Below are 23,539 nucleotides of genomic sequence, written 5' to 3' on the forward strand. Positions count from 1 at the left end.
AAAGAATTTCAAGAAATTGAGATTGAAGAGAAAATACCTGAAGATGAAGCAGGAAATGAAGAGGACAAGGAAAAAGTCAAAGAAGCTCAAGAAAGAGAGAAAAGAGAAGAAACCCTTGGAGAGAAAGAAAAGGATGAAGAGGAAGATGTTTATGATGAAGTTGACGTTGAAGAAGTATACATTGAAGAAGAAATTTACGTTGATGATCATGAAGATTATGATACAATTTATGTTAAAGAAGAAAGCAAAGATGAAGAAAAAGTTAAAGAATCTCAAGAAAGTGAGGAAAAAGAGAAACAACTTGAAGAAAGCCTGGAAGATTATGTTGTTGAATATGATAATGAAGATTATGAGGAAGATACAATTTATGTTAAAGAAGAAGGCAAAGATGAAGAAAAAGTTAAAGAATCTCAAGAAATTGAGGAAAAAGAGAAAACACTTGAAGGAATCCAGGATGATTATGTTGATGAAGAGGAGGATGAAGATAAAGAATCTGATGAAGAAGAGGAAGATGACGCCGCAGACAAGGAGCAGGAAGAAGTTAAAGTACATGCTCCACGCCGAGAGGTACCAGTGCCTGCGCCACGTCGAACCCCAGTGCCTGCGCCACGTCGGACCCCGGTGCCTACACCGCTTCGAACCTCGGTGCCTACGCCGCGTCGAACCCCAGTGCCTGCACCGCAACCAGTGGGGCGGACAGCTGGAAAAACCGAGGACAAGAAAATGGCCGACGAGGAAAGCAATGCCAAGGGTCCGTGCTCCATGCTCACCAAGGAGGAACTCATCTCCCTGGTGATAAAGCAAGAAGGGCTGCTAAGAGCAGCGGAGGAAAGAGTCGCGGAAGAAGAAGAGAGGAAAAGGACTGAAGAAAACGCTAAGAAGGAAGAAGAGAAGAGGATGAGAAGCTAAGAACAAATCCAAGGCGGCAGTGGCACTCTCCCGGCGTACGACACAGGAAGTGAGGAGTTGGCAGACGCAACGGTTGCCATGACGGCAACGGCCCCACAGCAACACCGGCACCCTGAAAGCCTCAACCTAAGCGAAGTGGTGCAGAGTCGAATCTCAAGGGAGAAGATGCCAAGGAAGGAAGGAGACAAGCGGCCAGGGCAGTCTTTTCCCGCTCCTTCAGAAGACGGGGGGAGGGGAGTGAGCTCTGCCAGACTGAAGCCCGGCTTCGAACTGGCGGGGGAGGTATGTGGAGAGACGGAGCCAAGGAGCCGACGGCAGGCTCGGACAAATGCCGGTCCTACCCGCAATGGCGGCCAGGAGGCGGGGCGTGCGGTGGAGAGAGGAGGCGGGACGCATTCAGAGCAACGCTCCAGCCAGCCAAGTCAGGTGCGTTCACCACACACCACAAATGAGGTCCTCTCCAAGGTTCTCATAGTAATTACATTTTGTTTTTTATTTATTATTTTACTTGTTTTTTGTCTGGTTTTGTATTTGCTCTGTATCATTCCGTGAGGTGTATATTATTAATATTATTTTCTTTGTTTGGTTTATACTTTATGAAGTTTTGCACTTGTTGTGTTTTTTCTTGTGTTTTTTGTTTTTGATTGTTTCATTACATTTGGATATATGTGTCGGCTTAAATGATATTCATGAAGTAAGATAATGTACTATGTCAAAGGGGGCAGGAAATTATAAGATTTTCTTCATCCCGCTCCTTCTCAGGCATTGTGTGAATTTGAATTGTATAATTGTGATATAATTATGTATCGTTCTAAATGCACATCAATGAATGAGATAAATAAAAATGAAAATGAAAAAAATCATTGTCACTGGCGTCCCACTGGGTGTGAGTTCTCCTTGCCCTTATGTGGGTTCTTCCGAGGATGTCATAGTCGTAGTGGTTTGTACAGTCCTTTGAGACATTTGTGATTTAGGGCTATATAAATAAACATTGATTGATTAATTGTAAGGAAGTCGTCTTCAAGCAACCTTTGTCTTCCAAACCAGTGTTTTTCAAAGTTTTTTGAGCCAAGGTACAGCAGAAAACGTGAAAAAATGAAACTCAGCAGCTGATATTGACATCTAAAAATCGTTGTCCCAAGTGTTGGATATGAATTCAAACCATAACCAAGCATGCATCACTATAACTCTTGTCTCAAAGTACTGTCACGACCTGTGACATCACGCCGTGACTTATTTGGAGTTTTTTGGTGTTTCCCTGTGTGTAGTGTAGGTTTGTACTAGAGATGTCCGATTATGGCTTTTTTTTCCGATATTCCGATGATGTCCAACTCTTAATTACCGAATCAGATATCAACCGATACCGATATATGCAGTTGTGGAATTAACACATTATTATGCCTTATTTTGTTGTGGTGCCTCGCTGGATGCATTAAACAATGAAACAAGGTTTTCCAAAATAAATCAACTCAAATTATGGAAAAAAAATGCCAACATGGCACTGCCATATTTATTATTGAAGTCACAAAGTGCATTATTTTTTTTTTTTTACCATGCCTCAAAACAGCAGCTTGGAATTTGGGACATGCTCTCCCTGAGATAGCATGAGGAGGTTGAGGTGGACGGGGTTGGGGGGGCGGGTTTGAGATGGAGGGAGTAGGGGGTCGCGGGGGTGTATATTGTAGCATCCCATAAGAGTTAGTGCTGCAGAGTTAGTTTGTTCTGTTGTGTTTAAGTTGAGTTGATTTGATTTGTTACGCTGCGGATGTTCTCTCGAAATGTGTTTGTCATTCTTATTTGGTGTGCGTTCACAGTGTGGCGCATATTGGTAACAGTGTTAAAGTTGTTTATATGGCCACCCTCAGTGTGACTTATATGGCTGTTGACCAAGTATGTATTGCATTCACTTGTGTGTGTGAAAAGCCGGAGATATTATTCGGTTGGGCCGGCATGCAAAGCCAGTGCCTTAAGGTTTATTGGCGCTTGGTACTTTTCCCTACGTCCGTGTACCACTCTGTACAGCGGCGTTTTAAAAAGTCATAAATTTAACTTTTTTAAAACCTATACTGATTAGTTCCGATATTAAATTTTCAAGCATTTATCGGCCGATAATATCGGCAGTCCGATATTATCAGACGTCTCTAAATTGTACGTTATACCGGTACTAGTATAGTATCGCAGTACAAATGAATCAAAAACGGTACTATGTTTGCAAAGTACTGTCACATCATGACATTGCTGGTTTATGAGCAGGGGAGCATGTTCGGCAGCACACAATAACAGAGTACTTACAAGCAGACACAGTGTGTAGACAGAAAAGGGAGAATGGACACAAATTAAAGATAAAGGTAAAGTTATAACACCGAAATTTCCTCAGGAATGTCCATTTGCAGTCGGCAGTGTTTTAGCTACCTCTAAATCACTAATCCTCGCCTCCATGGTGAAAAATAAAGTACGTTTCTTACAAATATCATCCCTGCAGGACGAGGAATAGCTAAACATGCTTCACTACACACCGTAGGAGGATACGATAGCTAACTGCTAACAGCAAGCTAGCATCCGGAATGTAAACAAATGCCTTGGTGGGTCTACACCTGACATCCACTGTAATGATACCAAGTACAGGAGTGTATCTAGTCAATAGTACTATGCTTGAATCCATATATTTTATCGTCACAAAATCTTTTTTATTTATTTTTTATTTATATTATATTTACAAACTCAAGAAGTACGTCCCTGGACACATGAAGACTTTGAATATAACCAATGTATGATCCTGTAACTACTTGGTATTGGATTGATACCTAAATTTGTGGTATCATCCAAAACTAATGTAAAGTATCAAACAACAGAAGAATAAGTGATTATTACATTTTAACAGAAGAGTAGATAGAACATGTTAAAAGAAAAAGTCATCAAATATTTTCAGCATGTGAAAAAGTGGATTAATAATCTATTTTTATATCTTGTCCCTCATAATTTTGACAAAATAGAATGATAGATGACACAATATGTTACTGCTTACGTAGGCAGACTAATTAGGAGCCTTTTTTTGTTTTACTTACTAGTAAAAGACAAGTTGTGTTGTATGTTCACTATTTTATTTAAGGACAAAATTGTTATTTGATCGCAATAAGAAACATATGTTTAATGTACCATAAAATGTTTTGTTAAAATAAAGCCAATAATGCAATTTCTTTGTGGTACCTCTTATTTAGAAAAGTACCGAAAAGCATTTTGGTGCCGGTACCGGTACTAAAATATTGATATCGGGACAACACTAGTGTAATGTTTCAGTTCTTGTCTTACACCCCTATTTTGGTGGCTTTTTCTGTTTTTTTGTTATTTTCCTGCAGCAGTTTGATGTCTTCTTTTAAACCCTATTTCCCACATCTGCTTTGTTTTTTAGCAATCAGGACCATTAAAAAAATGTTTTTATCCTTCTCGGTGTGGATGTTGTTGATGGTCATGGTAAATGGGTTGTACTTGTACAGTGCTTTTCTACCCCTTGTTAAGGAGCCCAAAGCGCTTTGACAGTATTTCCACATTCGCCCGTTCACACACACATTCACACACTGATGGCGGGAGCTGCCATGCAAGGCGCTCACCAGGACCCATCAGTAGCAAGGGTGAAGTGTCTTGCCCAAGGACACAACGGACATGACTAGGATGGCAGAAGGTAGGGATTGAACCAGTAACCCTCAATTTGCTGGCACAGCCACTCTACCAACTTCGCCACGCTGTACTTTGTGCTCCACAGCTATAAGTCTTTGCTGTCGTCCAGCTTTCTGTTTTTGTTTACTTTAGAGCATGGGTGTCAAACTCTGGCCCGCGGGCCAAATTTGGCCCGCCGTGTAATTTCACTTGCCCTTTGAGGCAATATCAAATTAACATTCACCGCATTCACCGCTAACACTCGTACTTGCCAACCCTCTCGATTTTCCAGGGAGATTCCCGAAGTTCAGTGCCCGTCCCGAATTTCATTTCATCCCGGACAACAATATTTGGAGTGGGCTTTAAAGGCACTGCCTTGAAGTTCTCTACAACCTGTCTCCACGTCCGCTTTTCCTCTATACAAACAGCGTGCCGGCCCAGTCACATAATATATGCGGCTTATACACACACAGAAGTGAATGCAAGGCATACTTGGTCAACAGCCATACAGGTCACACTGGGGGTGGCCGTATAAATAACTTTAACACTGTTACAAATATGCGCCACACCGTGAACCCACACCACACAAGAATGACACATTTCGGGAGAACATCCGCACCGTAACACAACATAAACACAACAGAACAAATACCCAGAACGCCTTGCAGCACTAACTCTTCCGGGACGCTACAATATTCAACCCCCGCTATCACCAAACCCCGTCCACCTCAACCCCACCGCCTAAAAGAGGCATTCAATTTTTATTTAAATTTTATTTGATATGCCATTGATATTTTTTAATTATTGTTATTATTTGGAACTCGATTTTGCATGTCACTATAAAGTTCCAAAGACATGCACCTGGGGATAGGTTGATTGGCAACACTAAATTGGCCCTAGTGTGTGAATGTGAGTGTGAATGTTGTCTGTCTATCTGTGTTGGCCCTGCGATGAGGTGGCGACTTGTCCAGGGTGTACCCCGCCTTCCGCCCAATTGTAGCTGAGATAGGCGCCAGCGCCCCCCGCCACCCCAAAAGGGAATAAGCGGTAGAAAATGGATGGATGGATGGATATAAAGTTATATAAGCCTTGCTTGTTCAATATTTAATGCAAAACTTGTTTGGATCCCTACTAAAAGGTTAATTTGTTAAACCTCCGCCCGCGGCTTTTTTCGGTTTTAGATTTTGGCCCACTCTGTATTTGAATATGACACCCCTGGATTAGAACAATGACAAAAGTATCCCCGGCTTATTCCAAAAACGATTGTGTGTCTGTCTCCCATGTAATTGCATTCTGGAATCATGTTGTGAAGGACGTCTGCTGGGTCAAGACGTCGTTTCTACCTAACAGGTACTTATTTACCAACAAAATAAAAGAGATGTTGTTCAGGATCATTCATGGTTATTACCCTGTAAAGATGGTTAGATACAAGAAGGACATGTTTGGACTGTTTTGGACTTGTGAAAGGCATCTGTCCTTTCATCCTGGACAATATTTATGACAAATGTGTGCTTTGTCTTAAAGATGTGCTATTTGGATTTACACAGCATAAGAAAAAACTTGAAAAGGAATTTTTCCTTTGCAACCTCAATATACTATTGGCTGAGTTTTATATTCATAAATGTAATTCTCAATACCCAACCTGTTTTTTGTGCCTTTAAAAAAGAGAACTTTACCTTAAAATGCTATCGAGCTTTAACAACAAAAACGCTGTGAAAACTTTGATGCAATGCTCCAAATTTAAAACATTTACAGAAATTGTGAGCCTATAAGTATACATGTATATATATATATATATATATATATATATATATATATATATATATATGTGTGTGTGTATGTGTGTGTGTGTGTACATATATATATATACACACACACATATATATGTGTATATATATATATATATATATATATATATATATATATATATATATATATATATATATATATATATAAATGTGTGTACTGTGTGTATACTTACAAACCCCGTTTCCATATGAGTTGGGAAATTGTGTTAGATGTAAATATAACCGGAATACAATGATTTGCAAATCCTTTTCAACCCATATTTATATAAATACCCTACAAAGACAAGATATTTGATGTTCAAACTCATAAACTTTTTTTTTTTTTTTTTGCAAATAATTAAATTAGAATTTCATGGCTGCAACACGTGCCAAAGTAGTTGGGAAAGGGCATGTTCGCCACTGTGTTACGTCACCTTTTTTTTTTAACAACCCTCAATAAACGTTTGGGAAGTGAGGAAACTAATTGTTGAAGCTTTGAAAGTGGAATTCTTTCCCATTCTTGTTTTATGTAGAGCTTCAGTCATTCAACAGTCCGGGGTCTCCGCTGTCGTATTTTACGCTTCATAAAGCGCCACATATTTTTGATGGGAGACAGGTCTGGACTGCAAGCGGGCCAGGAAAGTATCTGCACGCTTTTTTTTACGAAGCCACGCTGTTGTAACACATGCTAAATGTGACTTGGCATTGTCTTGCTGGAATAAGCAGGGGCGTCCAAGAAAAAGACGGCGATTAGATGGCAGCATGTTGTTCCAAAACCTATATGTACCTTCCATGATTAATGCTGCCTTCACAAATGTGTAAGTTACCCATGCCTTGGGCACTAATGCACCCCCACACCATCACAGATGCTGGCTTTTGAACTTTGCGTTGATAACAGTCTGGATGGTTTGCTTCCCATTTGAACCGGATGACACGATGTCGAATATTTCCAAAAACAATTTGAAATGTGGACTCGCCAGACCACAGAACACTTTTCCACTTTGCATCAGTCCATCTTAGATGATCTCGAGCCCAGAGAAGCCGCCGGCGTTTTTGGATGTTTTTGATAAATGCTTTCGCGTTGCATAGTAGAGGTTTGACTTGCATTTGCAGATGTAGCGACAAACTGTATTTAATGACAGTGGTTTTCTGAAGTGTTCCTGAGCCCATGTGGTGATATCCTATAGAGATTGATGTCGGTTTTTGATACAGTGCCGTCTAAGGTATCGAAGGTCACGGTCATTCAATGTTGGTTTCCGGCCATGCCGTTTACGTGGAGTGATTTCTCCAGATTCTCTGAACCTTTTGATGATATTATGGACCGTAGATGTTGAAATCCCAAAATTTCTTGCAATTGCACTTTGAGAAACGTTGTTCTTAAACTGTTTGACTATTTGCTCACGCAGTTGTGTACAAAGGGGTGTACCTCACCCCATCCTTTCTTGTGAATGACTGTGCATTTTTTGTGAAGCTGTTTTTATACCCAATCATGGCACCCACCTGTTCCCAATTAGCTTGCACACCTGTGGAATGTTCCAAATAAGTGTTTGATGAGCATTCCTCAACTTCATCAGTATTTATTGTCACCTTTCCCAACTTCTTTGTCACGTGTTGCTGGCATCAAATTCTATAGTTAATGATTGTCTGCAAAAATAAATGTTTATCAGTTTGAACGTCAAAAATGTTGTCTTTGTAGCATATTTAACTGAATATGGGTTGAAAATGATTAGCAAATCATTGTATTCCGTCTAAACTCATATTGAAACTGAGTTTGTGTATATATATATATATGTAGGTGTGGGAAAAATCACAAGACTACTTCATCTCTACAGAACTGTTTCATGAGGGGTTCCCTCAATCATCAGGATATATATATATATATATATATATATATACTTTTTTTTTTTTAATATATATATATATATATATATATATATCCACACATATATATATTACATAATCTCCTCTCTGAGCTGCCACCTTATCGTAGTAGAGGAGTTTTTGCGTGTCCCAATGATCCTCGGAGCTATGTTGTCCGGGGTCTTTATGCCCCCTTGTAGGGTCTCCCAAAACAAACTGGTCCTAGGTGAGGGATCCGACAAGGAGCAGCTCAAAGACCTTCATGAAAATTACAAATCAAGGTCATAGATGGGGCAAATCACTCTACGGAGACAGCCCTCGCAAAAATGACTAATGATCTACAGCTAACGATGGATTCTGATGCGTCGCCTATGTCGCCGTTTCTTGATCTTAGCGCTGCTTTCGATACCATCGCTCATAATATTTTATCAGAGCGTATCAAATCACGTATTGGTATGTCAGACTTAGCCCTGTCTTGGTTTAACTCTTATTTTACTGACAGGATGCAGAGCGTCTCCCATAACAATGCGACTTCGGACTATGTTAAGGTAATGTGTGGAGTTCCTTGGGGTTCGGATCTTGGCCCTGCACTCTTCAGCATCTACATTCTGCCGCTAGGTGACATCATACGCAAAAACGGTGTTAGCGTTCACTGTTATGCTGATGACACCCAACTCTAGATGCCCCTAAAGCTGACCAACATGCCGGATTGTAGTCAGCTGAAGGCGTGTCTTAATGAAATTAAACAATGGATGTCCGCCAACTTTTTGCAACTCAACGGCAAGAAAACGGAAATGCTGATTATCGGTCCTGCTAGACACCGACCTCTATTTAATAATACCATTTGACAACCAAAACAATTACACAAGGCGACTCAGTAAAGAATCTGGGTATTATCTTCGACCCAACTCTCTCCTTTGAGTCACACATTAAGAGTGTTACTAAAACGGCCTTCTTTCATCTCCGTAATATCGCTAAAACGTGTTCCATTTTGTCCACCAGTGACGCTGAAATCATTATTTATGTTGAAGAGGTTCATTTAGCCTACTGACGTGTATTTATAAATGGTGGATTTCTATAGGCTAGTAAGGTAAAGTGTTGTACCTGACAAGTTTCAGCTACCTTGCTTCTGCAGCCTTCATCAGAGGTGGGATGGTACAATCCATATAACACATCACCTGACACCTCTGATGAAGGCTACAGAAGCAAGGTAGCCCAAACTTGTCAGGTACAACACTTTACCTTACTAGCCTATATAAATCAACTATTTATGAATGAGATCATTATTCATGCGTTCGTTACGTCTCGTCTCGATTACTATAACGTAGGCTGACCATATTCCGAAATCCCCAAAAAAGGACACATATATGCATGCCAAAGCCGGGACTAGGTGAGCATTTGCCAATGATACTCAAACTTGTTTTATAAATAATATCCATCCATTTCTACCGCTTGTCCTGTTCCAGATCGCGGGGGGTGGTAGAGCCTATCTCAGCTGCATTCAAGAGGAAGGCGGCGTACACCCTGGACAAGTCGCCACCTCATCGCAGGGCCAACACAGATAGACAGACATTCACACACTAGGGCCAATTTAGTGTTGCCAATCAACCTATTCCCAGGTGCAAGTTTTTGGCTGTGGGAGGAAGCCGGAGTGCCTGGAGGGAACCCACTCAGTCACGGGGAGAACATGCAAACTCCACACAGAAAGATCCTGAGCCCGTGATTGAACCCAGGACTAGTCAGGACCTTCGTATTGTGAGGCACATGCACTAACCCCTGTTACACCGTGCTGCCTATAAATAATATATTTATTTAAATAAAGCATTTTTTCTCCTCTGTTGACAGCAGTGTTGGCGCTAGGAATTTTCAAAATCTAGTTATAAAAATGGGGTCCCTAGGAACATTTTTGTAAGCGTTTTGAAAACAAATAATAAACGTCCTGTTATATCTCACATTATGTACTGTGTTTTGGAAAAAAGTTGTCATAAATGTTACTTAATTAAATTAAAATAATTTTAAAAAAAAGAAGACAAATTTGTGTACATATATAAATGTATTAAGTTATAAACATTCATTCACTTTCTTTTTTCCTTCATGGATCTAAACTTTACTGCTGCTCGTAATTTTTCTATGTTTTTATTTAATAAGTTGTAGGTGTATTAATTTCAGTAAAGAAGTGTAAAAAGTGTTGTGTTTCAGTCATGAAATGATGCTAATGGTGTGCCAGGGCGTATATACATTTTATATTTAACGCTGAAGTCTACATCAACTTCAGATCTATTCCTCATTTCAAAATATTTTAGATTTTTTTATGTTTTTTTTTTGTTTGTTTGTTTTCCGCCCTTTTGTATCAAACAAAACAATGTTTTTAATGGCAAACACAAAATATGCAAAATCTTCCACCAAAAATATTTTTCTAAATATAATATTTGATGTGAAATAATCAGAACCTTGGATTGGTCAATAATTCATAGTAACATTGATTTTTGATTCAATATTATGTTTTGAGCAATGACAGTTAAAAAAAAAAAAACAGGTTTGTTTTATTAGTCAACATTGCAACTTTTTATAAATTACATTTCACCTTTAAGCTTTTTTTATTTCACTTTTGTTACGTTTTTGTTTATTTTAATAGTATTTTTTATGTGCCATGGGCCTTTAAAACAATAGCTGGGGGCCGCAAATGGCTTCCGGGGCACACTTTTGACACCCCTGCTAAAAACGTAATCTTATAAATCTACCGATAAAAAGCAGAGCCTGGCGACGCATGTGTGTTTATAAAAACTCTCTCGTTCTCTCTGTCTCTGTCCCTCCCTCACGAATGCTGCTGCTGCACACAACTTCGCAATTTGTTTTGTTCTTAACCCCTTCTTATACTTGAACGTACTTTGAAAATACATGCAACCATAACTCAAAATGCCGGAGACACTTCGCCCGGACAGCCCAGCAAAAGAGAACATGTCCAAGGAAAAGAGGACGTATGGTCAGTCTACTGCAGTGGTTCTCAAACTTTTTTTTGACATCCCCCACTTTGGACAAAGGGGAGTTTTCAAGCCCCACCTGCCCCCATCGCCCTAACAGATCGCTAATGCCAAGTTTAACATTTTCAAATTTATTGAACATCAAGTAACATCAAGTTGTGTACATTCCAACTCAATAACATAAAATAAAATCAAGTTCAATAATAAATAAAATAACTTTGCAGCTGTGGTATAACTTGCATCAAGTTCAATAATAAATAAAATCACTTGCATCAAGTTCAATAATAAATAAAATAACTTGCATCAAGTTCAATAATAAATAAAACAAAAGTGTTATAACTTGCATCAAGTTCAATAATAAATCAAATAAAAGTGTTATAACTTGCATCAAGTCCAATAATAAAATCAAATAACTTGCATCAAGTTCAATAATAAATCAAATAACTTGCATCAAGTTCCATAATAAATAAATTAAAAGTGCCACTTTTTCGTGTTTTGATAAAATTGACCGCGCTCACAACATCTGTTAAAACCTCATTGAGTTCGGGGCTGAGCTGCCTTGATGCGAGTGCTTCCCGGTGAATGACGGAGTGTGTCCAATGCGCATTTGGCGCAACCCTCTTTATTAGAGCCTGCTGCCCGTTTCTTGACCCTGCCATGGCCTGTGCGCCATCGGAGCAAAAGCCCACACAGTTTTCCCATTTAAGGTCGTGTTCTTTGAGGAAACTGTCTATTATCTTGAACAGCTCATCAGCAGTGGCTCTATGTTTTATGTATTTCCAAAACAGTAAATCCTCGCACAGTGACTTGCCATTCACAAAGCGGACGTATGTGATGAACAGGCAGTATTTATTGCTGTCAGTAGCTTCGTCCACTTGTAAAGCAAAACCACTTTATTTTAATTTGTCTACGACAGGGGTCGGCAACAGGGGCGGTTCTAGGCATGCTTTTATGAGGGGGCAGTCAGAAATGTGAAGGGGGCATCATGTGTACACATCATGCTCCAGCACTTTTTTTTCTGTGCTTATAGTAACGATGCTTTCTTCATTGAAATGGGTCTTTAGCTATGTGTCCAACCCCAACCTGGAGTAGTGGATTGCACTTTGTCAGGCCTCTACCTTCAGACCTGTCCAAATTGGGTGTCCCACCTGAAGACTAAGCTCCTGCTGGTATAGCTCTTACGGTCACTGAGGCACGCAAACCCCCTGACCACAATAAGGTGGCAATCCCTCAGGGGGGGAAACTGAAAAATAAAAATAAATGAATAAAATAAAATAAAACATCCTTCATCCAGATTTTATCAACCAACAACATAACATTTATCCTAACTGGATGGCCTAACTCTCAAATAAATTTTGACCCAAAGTAGGACTTCACACACGATAGTCAATATTTACAAAACTGAAAGGTAGTCTGATGAATAATGATTAAAAAGAATCTCAAACTAATTTATAAAACAAAACATGGGCACTCATCTGGGCACAAAATTCATTCACTCCAATGTATGTGTGTTGCCCACTTGCTTGTAAATTTTGTGTAATTGTGGTCCACACATTAGCCTGCTACCCATTCGCGCGAAAGTTTGTTCCGCTTAGCGCCGCCCCCATTAGTTACTGTTGCGTCTGTCAAACTTTCGCTTCTACCTAGAAATTTAAAGTCTACTACAGGAAAAATACGTAATTTACATTAATTTATATATCGGATTTCACAGACAGAATCACAAAGTGATTTACAGTTTGTATAGAAAATGGGGTTTTAAAAAAAACAATTTAAGAATTAAAAAAAACAAAAAGTTAAAAGTAAAATTTCCTCCCGTTCCTCGCGCCCCACCTGTCAAGTCTCTATTCCCCAGTTTGAGAAACGCTGGTCTACTGTAACATATTATTTTCAGGTCTCCCTATGTCTAGCATTAAAAGATTACAGTTGGTACAAAATGCGGCTGCTAGACTTTTGACAAGAACAAGAAAGTTTGATCATATTACGCCTGTACTGGCTCACCTGCACTGGCTTCCTGTGCACTTAAAATGAGATTTTAAGGTTTTACTACTTACGTATAAAATACTACACGGTCTAGCTCCATCTTATCTTGCTATTTTTATTGTACCATATGTTCCGGCAAGAAACCTGCGTTCAAAGAACTCCGGCTTATTAGTAATTCCCAGATCCCAGCTATAGAGCTGGAATGCCCTCCCGGTAACAGTTCGAGATGCTTCCTCAGTAGAAGCATTTAAGTCCCATTTTAAAACTCATTTGTATACCTTAGCCTTCAAATAGACCCCGTTTTTAGACCAGTTGATCTGCCGTTTTTATTTTCCGCTCTGCCCCCCTCTCCCTTGTAGAAGGAGGGGCACAGGACCGGTGGCCATGGATGAAGTGCTGGCTGTCCAGAGTCGGGACCCGGGGTGGACCGCTTGCCTGTGCATCAGTTTGGGACATTCGCTCGGGATTGTCTCCTGCTGGCCCTACTATAGACTGGACTCTCACTATTATGTTAGATCCACTATGGGCTGGACTTTCACAATGTTATGCTAGACCAGGGGTGCCCATTACGTTGATCGCGAGCTACCAGTCGACCGCGGGGGGTGTGTCAGTCGATCTCGAGCCAGGCTTTTAAAAAAAATAGACCTAAAAATTAGTGATCATCAATCTTCACCAAGACGTCACTTAAATGACATTCACGGTACCGTAGGGTCTTGTGAGATGACGCTGGCTGCTGCAAGATCATTATTATGAAAATATGACTGAGAGGAAGGCGAGAAAACACTTTTTATTTCAACAGACTCTCGCGCCGTACCTTCCTTCAAAACTCTAAAGGCCGACTGCACATTTCCTATCTTCACAATAAAAGCCCTGCTTCATGCTGCCTGCGCTAACTAAATACAGTCTCGCAAAACTGGGGTGCACAAGCGATCCCTCAGAAAGCTGGCGTGCACATCACTTGTGCACGCCAGCTTTCCGAGACTCTTATTTTGTTAGCGCAGGCAGCATGAAGCAGGGCTTTTATTGTGAAGATAGGAAATGTGCAGTCGGCCTTTAGAGTTTTGACGGAAGGGACGGCGCGAAAGTCTGTTGAAATAAAAAGTGTTTCTCGCCTTCCTCTCTGTCATTTTTTCATAATAATGAACTGGCAGCAGCCAGCGTCATCTCACAAGACCCTCGGGTGCCGTGAATGTCAATCAAGCAAGCTACGGAATTTGCCGCCAATGTTTTTCTTGTAAAGTGTATGGAAGCTGGATGAATTAGATGCCAAAAACCAACCACTTTCATGTGGTATTGTACAGAAAGGACAACTTTTTTTCTCCTCCATTTGAAAATGTGGGTGTTATCATCATTACTGTCTGATTCCAATCAATGCAAGTCATCAGAATCAGGTAATACACCAACTTATATTCTTGTCTTTGTGAAAGAAAGACATCTATATGTGTTACACATGCTTGTATTATCATTAAATACATTTAACTTGTTTACAAAAATGTCTCTTTCATAAATAAATAAATATAAATGATATATATAAATGAGGTAGATCCCCTCGAGTTGGTCAATTGAAAAGTAGCTCGCCTGCAGAAAAAGTGTGGGCACCCCTGTGCTGGACCCACTCCACGTCTATTGCATCTGGTCTCCCCTAAAGGGGGCGGGGGGTCACCCACATCTGCGGTCCTCTCCAAGGTTTCTCATAATCATTGTCATTGACATCCCACTGGGTTGTGAGTTTTTCTTTGCCCGAACCGAGGATGTCGTTGTGGCTTGTGTAGCCCTTTGAGACACTTGTGATTTAGGGCAATATAAATAAAAATTGATTGATTGATCATGCACATATGGTAAATATTAGCATTTTAATGTAAGCATGCTAATGTTTTAGGCTAGCTGAGTAGCTCATTTTGTACAGTTACACCTAAAACTCTCGGATTCAGACACTCGGTGGCTTCCGGCGACCCCCGGTCAGAGGTCCAGGGCACAGATAGCAGGCCCATCAAAATATAGTTACCTTTTACAGTTGGTAAACATGCACAAATAGAAGTTCAGCCTTCGAGGTTCAACTCGACTCCCTAAAATAAAATCAATCAATCAATCAATCAATCAATGTTTATTTATATAGCCCCAAATCACAAATGTCTCAAAGGACTGCACAAATCATTACGACTACAACATCCTCGGAAGAACCCACAAAAGGGCAAGGAAAACTCACACCCAGTGGGCAGGGAGAATTCACATCCAGTGGGACACCAGTGACAATGCTGACTATGAGAAACCTTGGAGAGGACCTCAGATGTGGGCAACTCCCCCCCTCTAGGGGACCGAAAGCAATGGATGTCGAGCGGGTCCAACATGATACTGTGAAAGTTCAATCCATAGTGGCTCCAACACAGCCGCGAGAGTTCAGTTCAAAGCGGATCCAAGACAGCAGCAAGAGTCCCGTCCGCACCATCTCAAGCGGAGGCGGGTCAGCAGCGTAGAGATGTCCCCAATCGATACAGGCGAGCGGTCCATCCTGGGTCCCGACGAGCGGTCCATCCTGGGTCTCGACTCTGGACAGCCAGTACTTCATCCATGGTTATCGGACCGGACCCCCTCCACAAGGGAGGGGGGGACATAGGAGAAAGAAAAGAAGCGGCAGATCAACTGGTCTAAAAATGAGGTCTATTTAAAGGCTAGAGTATACAGATGAGTTTTAAGGTGAGACTTAAATGCTTCTACTGAGGTGGCATCTCGAACTGTTACCGGGAGGGCATTCCAGAGTACTGGAGCCCGAAGGAAAACGCTCTATAGCCCGCAGACTTTTTTTCTCATCCCTGATATTACTCCAACTCCCGGCCGAGCGTCGGGCCCGGCGTGAAGGCAAGGATGCTAAAATTAGCTGCATAAATACCAGTTAACTTCAAAAAGAAATTGGCCGTGTGGCAAATACGTCTCGGCAGCCCAAGGTGATTGTAAATCATGCAATATGCATGCGAGGAGAGAGCTTCAATTGAAGCCAATCACAATTGGAAAAGTGAAAGCAAAACACAGCCGATATGAAGGGCATATTGGTCTCTCGGAGTTATTCACGAGGGAGCCGGCGCCTGATGAAATGTGTGTCTAAGTGCTCCACGCACACACATGCAGTACCTTCGTTAAAGGAAAGTAACAGCAGTAGATCAGGTAGAAGGCCTGCAGCAGCTCAGGAGTGAAGACACATCACTTCTTTTTTTTTTTTACAGTCAAGCACATTTCAAAACCTGCAGAAGAAATGAAATAACGACTCAGCAATTATTTTTTTTCTGTCTTTTCTTATTTTCTTCCAGGACTCAATGCATAGGATTATACAGTCAGAATACAGTATTTCAACATTGTTTTACAAAGATCGATACGTTATAAGAAACAAATCAAAATAACAACTGCACAGCAGTAAGAAAGGTCATTTGTGGAGTATAGGTAGAGGTCATCCATCACACGCGCTGTGGAGGAACAAAATAAAAAAACACCACTGGAACACTTTGCCGCCCCACTCAGATCTACAGAAGATGAACAACCCCCTTTTTGGGACACGTTTAGGAATGTTTTTATGGGACGTCCAAATCACATTGGATACTTTTTACATCAGTTTTTTTTGGGTTGAGTGGGGGAGGGGCCTACAAAGCGCACGTCACAGACACGCAAAAGGAAACAAGCACACGTCAAAACTGCCAAAGAAATCACTATGAAATGTTTTCAGCATATTGGCAAACGGGGGCGAGACGCGATATTGATATTGCGATCCATCAATGATCATATCATGAACCCCCCCAACCATTTGGCGCACACAAACAGACACACACACACACACACACACACACACACACACTGCTGCAGCAGCAGAGCGTCCATCATTATACCGTGCACCTATCACCAGTCCGAGTACATTGCTGTGTCTATAGCGCTATTGTCGTCGTGGTCACCTAGGCAACCGAGAGAATCATGTAGAAACGTCACATGCGTCCTCCTAATCCATAAGGCACTTTTTTGGTCAAAGAAAGGCTCTGAAAGAAGCGTCCTGCATCAACTGCCAAAGCCTCCAACCCCACCCCATGATGCCACCAGGGTGACTGGCAGAGAGTGGGCGGGGCCAAGTGCTGTTCTTCCAGATGTCAGGGCACGCTCGAGGTCGTTGACCGGCGAGGCAGGGTTTAACATTCTAGGGGGTCTCTGGAGCTTGCTATGCTCGTCAGCTACACAGGAACGCAAACCACTACAGTCAGGTATACACACGACCATGGTTAAGTATACACACAATGGCAAAGCGTGCACACAATGGGCGTGAGATACACTCAAAATGGCAAGGTACACAAACACAATGTTAAAGGCCTACTGAAACCCACTACTACCCACCACGCAGTCTGATAGTTTATATATCAATGATGAAATATTAACATTCCAACACATGCCAATACGCCCTTTTTAGTTTACTAAATTGCAATTTTAAATTTCCCGGGAGTTTCTTGTTGAAAACATCGCGGAATGATAACGTGTACACGTGACGTCACGGACTGTGAGGAAATATTAGCGCTGCGCACACACACAGCTAAAAGTCGTCTGCTTTAACCGCATAATTATACGGTATTTTGGACATCTGTGTTGCTGAATCTTTTGCAATTCGTTCATCTAATAATGGAGACTTTAAAGAACAATGCTGTTGGTGGAAAGCGGTGGATTCCAGCTGTCTTTAGCACCGAGACCCAGCCGGCGTTTCTTTGTTTGTTGTGAAAGCAGAGCGGTCAAGCGAACATGTTTTCTCTACGTTTTTTTTTTTTTGGATGGGGAAATTGTGATATATATCACCGAAGACATCCGTGGATTATTCGTCGTTCTGCAGCAGCTGTGAGCTTGGCTCCTTGGCTTCTCTCTGAGATAAAGTGTGTTCAACGCAGCCATCCGACCTCGAGGTATGTCTTTACAATCTTTACTTTACAATCTTTAAAATCTCACAAAAACACTATTAAAACAATAAGTGAAGTGAATTATATTTATATAGCGCTTTTCTCTAGTGACTCGAAGCGCTTTACATAGTGAAACCCAATATCTAAGTTACATTTAAACCAGTGTGGGTGGCACTGGGAGCAGGTGGGTAAAGTGTCTTGCCCAAGGACACAACGGCAGTGACTAGGATGGCGAAAGCGGGAATCGAACCTGCAACCCTCAAGTTGCTGGCACGGCCGCTATACCGACCGTGATCTTCCAGAATTATCCACACTGCCGTCGCCCGGTGCGTTCGCTTTTTAAAATTTTTTTATAGTCCGTTGCTATCAATATCCTCAAACACGAATCTTTCATCCTCGCTCCAATTAATGGGGAAATTGTCGCTTTCTCGGTCAGAATCGCTCGCGCTGCTGGCATCCATGATTGTAATCAATGGGTGGCTGTGAGGAGTCCGACAATCTGTGATGTCCCGCGCACTACTTCCGGGAAAGGCGGGGCTTTTTTAAGAGCGACCAAAAGTTGCGAACTTTATCGTCGATTTTCTCTACTAAATCCTTTCAGCAAAAATATGGCAATATTGCGAAATGATCAAGTATGACACATAGAATGGACCTGCTATCCCCGTTTAAATAAGAAAATCTCATTTCAGTAGGCCTTTAAAGTGTACACAAGCATGGTGAGGTCACAGGTACGTACACACACACAAACATGCGCAACGGGGAGGAGTACACAACCATTGTGAGATACAAAATGGCGAGGGACACACCCACACACACACACACACACACACACACACACACACACACACACACACACACACACAAGGTCAAGTGTATACACTGTCATGCCCAAGTAAAGTACAACCATGGTAAGGTATACACACAATGGTCAGGTATATACACAGGTGGTGCACAACCATGATTAAGTAAACACACACAGATGGTGTGCCACGGACAAATTAATGGTCAGGTGGTGCACAACCATGATTAGGTACACACAACAAGGAGGTGTACACACAAGCGAAATACCATGGTTAAGTGCACACAGAACTCGGTAAAGTGGCGCACAACCGTGGTCAGGTGAAGCACATCCATTGTCGTGCACACACAAAAGTATGGTGAGGTACACACACACCCCCGGTCAAGTATACACCCAATTTTGAGGTATACACAGGCATGGTCAGGTGAGGCGTCATGAGGCGTATGCACACAAGCGTGGACAGGTATACACACAAGTGTGGACAAGTATACACGCAAGCGTGGACAGGCATACACACAAGCGTGGACAGGTATACACACAAGTGTGGACAGGTATACACACAAGGGTGGACAGGTATACACTCAAGCGTGGACAGGTATACACACAAGTGTGGACAGGTATACACACAAGTGTGGACAGGTATACACACAAGCGTGGACAGGTATACACACAAGTGTGGACAGGTATACACACAAGTGTGGACAGGTATACACTCAAGCGTGGACAGGTATACACACAAGCGTGGACAGGTATACACACAAGTGTGGACAGGTATACACACAAGCGCGGACAGGTATACACACAACTGTGGACCGGTTTGCACACAAGTGTGGACAGGTTTGCACACAAGCGTGGGCAGGTATACACACAAGCGTGGGCAGGTATACACACAAGCGTTGACAGGTATACACACAAGTGTGGACAGGTATACACACAAGTGTGGACAGGTATACACACAAGTGTGGAGAGGTATACACACAAGTGTGGACAAGTATACACACAAGTGTGGATAGGTATACACACAAGTGTGGACAGGTATACACACAAGCGTGGACAAGTATGTACACAAGCGTGGACAGGTATACACTCAAGCGTGGACAAGTATACACACAAGTGTGGACAGGTTTGCACACAAGTGTGGCGGTGCACACACAAATATGATTAAAGGTCACTCCTACTCAGCCACTCCACCCTGATTCCGCACAATAAAAAATGTTTACAAAGCATGTGTACCGTTGAAAGAAGGAGCGACTGCACACCAGGCAGGTGCACACGAGCGAAGGCTATTTCATAGCTTTTAGAGGCAGAAAGCTCCACATTAGAAAGAATATAATTTCAGTAATAACACAAATCAATAACAACGCTTTTACGAGGGTTCTATTGCTGAGCTGCTACTGGGATACGGGGTGAGTGAGTCGGTGGTTTTCGCCAGAATTTGGTACAAAAATGCAGAAAAGTGACATATTTTGTTGGATGTTTCCAAAACACGTCAAACTCTGGTTTTAACTCCCCCCCCCCCCATTGGAATGAATACAACTAGGAACGGTCAACTTGAAACTCTTTCAAAGAGATAAACGCGTAATAAAATGCCATACAGACATTACTTTATGAAAACAAAACTTTACTGAATTCTACTTTGACTTTCAGCGGCCAAATAAAAACTGAAGTTAATAAAATGTTTTGCATTAAAATGTCCAACTAGATAGTCTTGGGGTTGACTTATACGAGGGCGTCGTGGTAGAAGGTGAGATAGCAGCGAAGACATGAAATGTAAAAAAAAAAAGAAGAAGAATAAATGTGAAATGTTCTTCTGTGCTTTGCTAGAAGTGGAATGTACCATGGCACTGAAGTACACAACCCAAAACCAGTGAAGATGGCCCGTTGTGTAAATCGCAAATAAAAAAACTACAATGATTTGCAAATCCCTTTCAACTTATATTCAATTGAATAGACTGCAAAGAAAAGGTACTTCACGTTCAAACAGGAAAACTGTAGTATTTTTTGCAAATACTAACTAAATTGGAATTTGATGCCTGCAACATGTTTCAAAAAAGTTGGCACGGGTGGCCAAAAAGACTGAGAAAGTTGAAGAATGCTCATCAAACACTTATTTGGAACATCCCACAAGTAACAGGTGGGTGCCATGATTGGGTATAAAAGCAGCTTCCATGAAATACTCAGTCATTCACAAACAAGGATGGGGTGAGGGTCACCACTTTGTGAACAAATGCCTGAGCAAATTGTTTAAGAAGAACATTTATCAACCAGCTATTGCAAGGAATTTAGGGATGTCACCATCGACAGTCCATAATATCATCAAAAGGCTCAGCGAAGTTGGAGAAATCATTCCACGTAAGCGACAAGGCCGAAAATCAACACTGAATGCCCGTGATCTTGGATCCCTCAGGCTGTACTGCATCAAAAACTGACATCAGTGTGCAAAGGATATCACCACATGGGCTGAGTAACACTTCAGAAAACCACTGTCAGTAACTACAGTTGGTCTTTATATCTGTAAGGGCAAGTTATAACTCTACTATGCAAAGCCAAAGCCATTTATCAACAACACCCAGAAACGCCGCCTCCTTCGCTGGGCCCGAGCTTATCTAAGATGGACTGATGCAAAGTGGAAAAGTGTTCTGTGGTCTGATGAGTCCACATTTCAAATTGTTTTTGGAAACTGTGGATGTTGTGTCCACCGGACCAAAGAGGGAAAATAACCATCTGGACTGTTATAGGCGCAAAGTTGAAAAGCCATCATCTGTGATGGTATGGGGGTGTATTAGTGCCCAAGGCATGGGTAACATATGTGGAGGCACCATTAATGCTAAAAACGTACATACAGGTTTTGGAGCAACATATGTTGCCATCTAAGCGATGTCTTTTTCATGGACGCCCCTGCTTATTTCAGCAAGACAATGCCAAGCCACATTCTGCACGTGTTACAACAGTGTGGCTTCATAGTAAAATACTAGACTGGCCTGCTTGTAGTCCAGACCTGTCTCCCATTGAAAATGTGTGGCACATTATAAAGTGTCAAATACCATAACAGAGACCACGGACTGTTGAACAACTTAAGCTGTACATTAAGCAAGAATGGGAAGGAATTGCACCTGAAAAGCTTTAAAAAATGGTCTCCTCAGTTCCCAAATGTTTACATAGTGTTGTTAAAAGGAAAGGCCATGTAGCACAGTGGTAAAAATGCCCCTGTGCCAACTTTTTTGCAATGGGTTGCTGCCATTAAATTTTAAGTTAATGATTTGCAAAAAAAACATGTACATTCTCAGTTTGAACACTAAATATCTTGTCGGTACAGTCTATTTAATTGAATACAAGTTAAAAAGGCTTTGCAAATCATTGTATTCTCTTTTTATTTACGAATTACACAAACATGCCAACTTCACTGGTTTTGGGTTTTGTATAAAGGGAGACAGACTCTTGTGCTCTTAGTGGTTTTCCACAAGCGCCAGCACACGGCTTGAAAATACAAATATAGCCATATTCATTCACGTCAATCAGCCTGTACATGATGTCCTCACGTGAGGACACTTTGGTCTACTAGACCTCACGCCTAGGCGCACACACACACACACACACACACACACACACACACACACACACACACACACACACACACACACACACACACACACACACACACACACACACACACACACACACACACAACATCGAATAAAAACACTATTCACACCACGAGGCCATCCATTTAAAAACATCTTTTTTGTGTTTCCTTATAAAGCTTTCTGCATAAAGACAATTAAAAAAAATATATCATACAATTCTCAAAAGCTCTTCTACACAGGAAAAGAAACGGAACATCTGATTATCTCCTGCGCCAGTGCGTCACACAGGGGCTTACTTCGGACTTGAGTCTTTTAAGGTTTGGCAAGTGAGCTCTAAGGCGTACCTTTGCGTTGCGTGACACGTCATCGGCTCTATGTTTGCATCTCAGCGATACGTCGCACAAGAAAATATTGTCGGAATGTTGTCTGTGTTGCAGGAACGACCACAGCATGTCTTTCCCGTGTTTTCGCCCCCGCTCCCGCAATCGCTCGCACTCGGCCCATGTCCACATTAGAGAGCCGTCACTTTGTTTTCCAGGGCGGCTGCGATCTGCTGCAGCCGTAGGGTCAGCTGCTTACTCTGCGCTGCCGGGTCCTCCTCCAGGGAGGAGATGATCTGGAAGGGAACATGTGGGGAGAAAAAGGTTAAAAGACAGCAGAGCGGTGAAGGGAAGCGGTGAGGGCTGTCATTGCACGCTGGGAAGAAGCGTACACTATGAAGTCGCCCTTTCATGCTCTTTTCAGGGCCCTTTCAAAGGTTTATTTCACTAAAATACCACATGAATTTTAAGGTTGTCTACATCAGGGTACATCTGCATCCTTCTCCCCTTGGCCAGAACAATCACTCAAGCTGTAATGTTTTCACAAAAGCTAACTTGATATGTTTTTCCTCGTTTTTGGACTTGTAAATGTTGTTCCCAGATTCTTTCCTGTGCTGAGGTGACTAGAACCGAAGTTCAACAAGTTCTTCTAGCAAACAGGAGGAAGTTTGTTTGAAATGATCTATCTAAAAGTCAAAGCATTCTTTAAAAAGGTGGCCCAACTTTCATGTTTTTGTCCACTTATTGCTTGG

At 41.7% G+C, this 23,539-nt stretch overlaps 1 protein-coding gene across 5 annotated transcripts in view; it reads right to left on the reverse strand.

Moving 5' to 3' along the window:
- Positions 1 to 16,438: 16,438 nt before the first annotated feature.
- The window catches only part of plxnb2b (plexin b2b), a 523,376-nt gene continuing 516,275 nt past the window's right edge, over positions 16,439 to 23,539 (reverse strand). For all 5 annotated transcript variants that reach the window (XM_061916746.1, XM_061916747.1, XM_061916748.1 and 2 more), the window contains one exon: positions 16,439 to 23,083. In XM_061916746.1, the coding sequence (XP_061772730.1) occupies positions 22,979 to 23,083 (105 nt within the window). In that variant the 3' untranslated portion in view covers positions 16,439 to 22,978. The remainder of the gene's footprint in view (positions 23,084 to 23,539) is intronic.

Source organism: Nerophis ophidion, linkage group LG12, assembly GCF_033978795.1.
Source record: "Nerophis ophidion isolate RoL-2023_Sa linkage group LG12, RoL_Noph_v1.0, whole genome shotgun sequence".
NCBI lineage: Eukaryota > Metazoa > Chordata > Actinopteri > Syngnathiformes > Syngnathidae > Nerophis > Nerophis ophidion.